General features: G+C 41.0%; 1 protein-coding gene across 1 annotated transcript; it reads left to right on the top strand.

Moving 5' to 3' along the window:
- Positions 1-3,267: 3,267 nt before the first annotated feature.
- On the top strand, positions 3,268-4,206 carry LOC125176758 (olfactory receptor 5AN1-like). Its single transcript, XM_047878568.1, has one exon. The coding sequence runs from the start codon at positions 3,268-3,270 to the stop codon at positions 4,204-4,206; it is 939 nt and encodes a 312-aa protein (XP_047734524.1).
- Positions 4,207-5,010: the final 804 nt, after the last annotated feature.

Below are 5,010 nucleotides of genomic sequence, written 5' to 3'. Positions count from 1 at the left end.
TAACATTTTATACATCAATTATGATTTCTTTATCCATTCATTTTTTTAAAGATTTTGTTTGTTTTTTTGTTTGTTATATACAGAGAGAAAAAGTATTCATGCATACAAGCAGGAAAGAGGCAGAGAGAGAGAGAGAGAGAGGGAGAGAGAGAATCTTAAGCAGGCTCCACACTGGCCACAGAGCCTGTCATGGGGCTTGATCTCACAATCCTTAAATCATGACCCGAGGCCGAAATCCAGAGTTGGACACTTGACTGAGCCACCCAGGCGTCCCTATCCATTTATCTTTTAATGGACATTTAGGTTATTTCAATGTCTTGGTTATGGTAAATAATGCTGCAATGAACATGGGGGGTGGTGGTGCAAATATCTCTTCAGAACACTAATTTTATTTCCTGCGAATATATACCCAGAAGTGGAATTGCTGGATCACATGTAGTTGTATTTTTAATTTTTTTAGGATCTCCATACTGTTTTCCATAGTGTCTATACCAATTTACATTTCCACAGCAGCGCACACCCCTATTCTCCACACCTTCACCAACATTTGTTCTCTCTAACCTATTCTGACAGATGTGAGTTGATATCTCATTGCATTCCCCTGGTGATTAGTGATGTAGAAAACACCTTTCCATGTACCTTTTGGTCATTGGGTGTCATCATGGAAGAGTATCTATTCAGGTCCTGGGCCCAATTTTTAATTGGACCATTTATTTTCTTGCTATTAAGTTATATGAGTTTGTTTTATAATTTGTATATTAACATCTTATCAGATATGTGGTTTGAAAATATTTTCTCCTGTTCCATAGGTTACCTTTTCATTTTGCTTATCATTTCTTTTGTTGTGCAGAAGTTTTTAGTTTGATATAATCCCACTTGTTTAATTTTTAATTTTTTTTTTTGCTTGTACTTTAGGTGTGATATCCAAAGAATCACTGCCAGGTGATGTCAAGAAGTTTTTCCCCTATGTTTTCTTCTAGGAGTTTTATGGTTACAGGTCTTACATTTTGGTCCTTAGTTCATTTTGAGTTAATTTTTTGAGTGGTGTAAGATTTGGGTCTAGTTTTCTTCTTTTGCATATGAGACAAGTTTTATTTGTTTGTTTTATGAGAGAGAGAGAGAGTGTGTGTGAGCAGGGGAAGTGGGGCGGGGGGGGGGAGAGAGAGAGAGAGAGAGAGAAAGAGAGAGAGAGAGAGAGAGAGAGAGAGAGAGAGAATCTTAACCAGGCTCTACACACTCAGGATGGAGCCCAATGTGGGGTTGTATTCCTTGACCCTGAGATCATGACCTGAGCTGAACTCAAGAGTTGGAAGCTCAGCTGACTGAGCCACCCAGGGGCCCCTCTTTTGCATATGAATATCGATTTTTGCCAACAACAGTTATTGAAGAGATTATCTTTTCTCTATTGAGTAGTTTAGGCTTTCTTATCAAATATTAGTTGACCACATATGTGTGGTTCTATTTCTGGGCCACACCTAAATAAATAAAGCCACTCCCTGGACTCTCTGCTAGAGTGCTTCTGGGTTTGGCAGCTTCCCAGGAGCCCTGGTCAGCTTCCTGGTTGGATGGTACTAGGAGATATACTCAGCAGTAGGTGGGGCTATGAATTGGCTTTTCTGCCTAGACATGGTGGAGACAGGCTCTAAGGCCAACAAGGCTCATTGTTTGAGGTTCTGAATCAGGCAGAACTGTGTGCTGATTTCCCTGGACAAATGAGGCCACTGTCCTAGCTCTGCAGGTGGGCAGCACTGCTGACTGCTGAACCATGCTCCTTTTTAGGTGGTCTGGGCAGGTTTCCTGGTTGGGCTGGGCCTGATGGGTCAGTGGATGAGTTTATGAATTGGTTTCCAGCCTGTACAGAGTGGCAGAACAGGCTCCAATGCCAGAAAGCTTGCCATTTCAGATCCTAGATTAGACAGAACTGCCCACCAAATTACCCGGTGGTCAGATGGGACCACCATCTGGTCTCTGCAATGGGTAAAACCTCTGGTGGGGATTTCTACCTGAGTGTCAATGCCAATAGGAACTCAGTCTTCCAGGATGTGAGCACTGATTGCTGAAAGTCCTGCCTCCTTCTCCCTCACAATCGGATTCCCAGTAATCATACCCCACAGATTCCCCTGCCATCCTCTAGAGGTGAGACCAGATTGGACATCCCACGAAATGACCCACAATTCTGGGGGAGCTGGATAACCACCCACCTTGGGATCTCTCCCTCCCCCTCCTGCCCCAACTGGGGAAACCATAGGTAAAAGGAATCCTGTTGGTGTGGCACTGTGCCAGCATGGGAGAGTGGCAGTACAGTCAAAGTGTGGCTGACCTCTAACCGTCTATGTGGTCTCTGTGGTCCAAGGTAGGTGTTTCTGCCTCATTTCCATGTTCTAGGATTTTCAAAATGTTGTCTTGCCTACGAATAGTTATTCTATTGCTAGTTGTCCTGGGGAGGGGGCTGATGTCAGGAAATGACCTATAGTACAATCTTGATGATGTTTTTCAGAACTAAAACACCAAAGTCTAAATTCTTAACCACAGTACTATGCTGTTTCCTAAGAAACAAAATATTCTAAAATTGAGACGATAGTTGAGGGCAATAGTGAGTTGTGCTAGCCTCTGTATGGAATAGTTTGTGTGAAGGCTTCCCTAAGAAGACGTATTCCATAACCTAATTGAGCACATCTGCTGTGCCCCAAGAGAATGTTTTCAGAATTACATATTATGATGTAATTTACCAGGCCATTTTGGAGATGTTTTATTAGATAAATTTGTTTAAAAGTTTGAGAAGTTATTATAAAAAGGGTAATTTTTTTCATGGTTGAGGTAAGAAATTTAAGAAACCTATCTAGATGATCATCTGGGGGAGAAGAGCTATTTCAAATGTATTCTTCAATGATGCCACTTATGCAGCAGTTACATATTTATCAGAGGTCTTTTAAAAACCTATTATTTTAATCAATGATTCTTAGTAATATATATAAGAACCATAGGGTTTCTATTGCTTTTTTAAAAGTGGTCAATTTTTAAATATCTCTTTTAATTTTCATGAGACGTCATGGAATAACTGAGAACCTGAAGCAGTTTTTAAAAGGTAATTCCTGACACTTTAAGATGAAAAGATGGGGTCTTTTCTTCAGGAAAGTGAAGCATTGCTTCTTTCCCAGTTCTCACTGGAGGAGAGAATGACATCTATGAGCAATGTAATTCTGTCATTTCACCTGAGTCAGCAGTGCATTCTCTTCTCTCTTTTCTGATTCTAGAAGCACCAAGCCAATGACTGGGGGAGGAAATATTACAGAGGTCACTTATTTCATCCTTTTGGGATTCTCTGATTTCCCCAGAATCCTAGCAGTGCTCTTTGTTGTATTTCTGCTCATCTACATTATGACTCTGACTTGGAACTTGTGCCTCATCATCTTAATAAGGATGGACTCTCACCTCCACACACCCATGTACTTCTTCCTCAGTAATCTGTCCTTCATGGATATCTGCTATGTGACCTCCACAGCCCCCAAGATGCTCTCCAGCTTTTTCCAAGAGCAGCAGACTATCACCTTTGTGGGTTGCGCCGTTCAATACTTTCTTTTTTCAATCATGGGACTGAGTGAGTCTTGTCTCATGACAGCCATGGCTTATGACCGATATGCCGCCATTTGTAATCCTCTTCTGTATTCATCAGTCATGTCACCCACCCTCTGTATTCGGATGGTGCTGGGGTCCTATCTGGCTGGACTCTCTGCTTCTGTATCCCTGTTGTGTGCCATACTTCAGCTTCACTTCTGTGGGCCTAATGTCATCAACCACTTCTTCTGTGACATGCCCCAGTTGTTAGTCCTGTCCTGCACTGATGCTTTCTTTGTACAGCTCTTGACTGCTATATTAACAGTGATCTTTGGGATAACAAATGCCTTCATCATCATGATATCCTATGGCTATATTGTCATCTCCATCATGAAGATCACTTCAGCTAAAGGCAGGTCCAAGGCTTTCAACACCTGTGCTTCTCATCTGACAGCAGTGTCCCTCTTCTATACCTCAGGTATGTTTGTCTATTTGAGTTCCAGCTCTGGTGGCTCCTCCAGTTTTGACAGATTTGCATCAGTATTCTACACTGTGGTTATCCCCATGTTGAATCCCTTGATTTACAGTCTGAGGAACAAGGAAATCAAAGATGCCTTGAAGAGGCTGCAAAAGAAGAAATGTTCCTGCTGAGGTCCTGTCCAGATTTGTCCCATCAGAAACCTTAAAACAATATGCACATGAATGAACTATAACAAAATTTATACTATCTTTGTATAAAGAAAGCTTAATTTGACACAGATAATATGCCAAATGGACTGACACGTGACTTGATTCCACACAAACACAGTACATTTAAGTCCTGGAATTTCATACTTTTACCCTACATGAATAGTGGCCTCATTTACAAGTAATCTGCAAGTATTTGTAAAATTTTAAAATTTAGAAACCTGTCACTTTTTGCTTCGGAGATTGAGCCCTGTTCAGTCTCAAACCTCTGATTGTAAAAGAGTGATACCTGACAGATGCCCCCAGGAATGTAGAAACCTGTCTCCCAAATATTTTGATGCAGTGTAATCAAGACTTGATTGTGATGTTTATTCTGTGTTTCTGACCATAATGGGAGAGAATAGAGAATGGGGATGTGCCTTTGAAAAGAAACGAAACTATACAATTAGCCAGTTGTGTCTTCTGGGAAGAGCAGTCTGAGATAGCTAATGTTTGTCTAAGGCCTTTTTCAGGGCTAATCATCTATTAAGATTTGGGCACATTACCAGGTGTAATCTAAAGAAGCAGGGGGTGATTTGAATCATAAAGAGTAATGGAATGAAGGATGTGGTCCCTTCAGTAGCATTTATTTATGAGTTTGATGTTTTAATTCTTGAATCTTATGTCCAATGTGGATTTCTGGGAGGAGATGCTGTGCAAAATTCATGTCAACTAATAGCAATTTCTGATACTGTAGGACTCAAACCTCTGTCCCCCATTAAATCTGGA

Source organism: Prionailurus viverrinus, chromosome D1, assembly GCF_022837055.1.
Source record: "Prionailurus viverrinus isolate Anna chromosome D1, UM_Priviv_1.0, whole genome shotgun sequence".
Classification (NCBI taxonomy): domain Eukaryota; kingdom Metazoa; phylum Chordata; class Mammalia; order Carnivora; family Felidae; genus Prionailurus; species Prionailurus viverrinus.
Note: the sequence above shows the minus strand (reverse complement) of the source record. Positions and strands in the feature narration are given on the sequence as shown.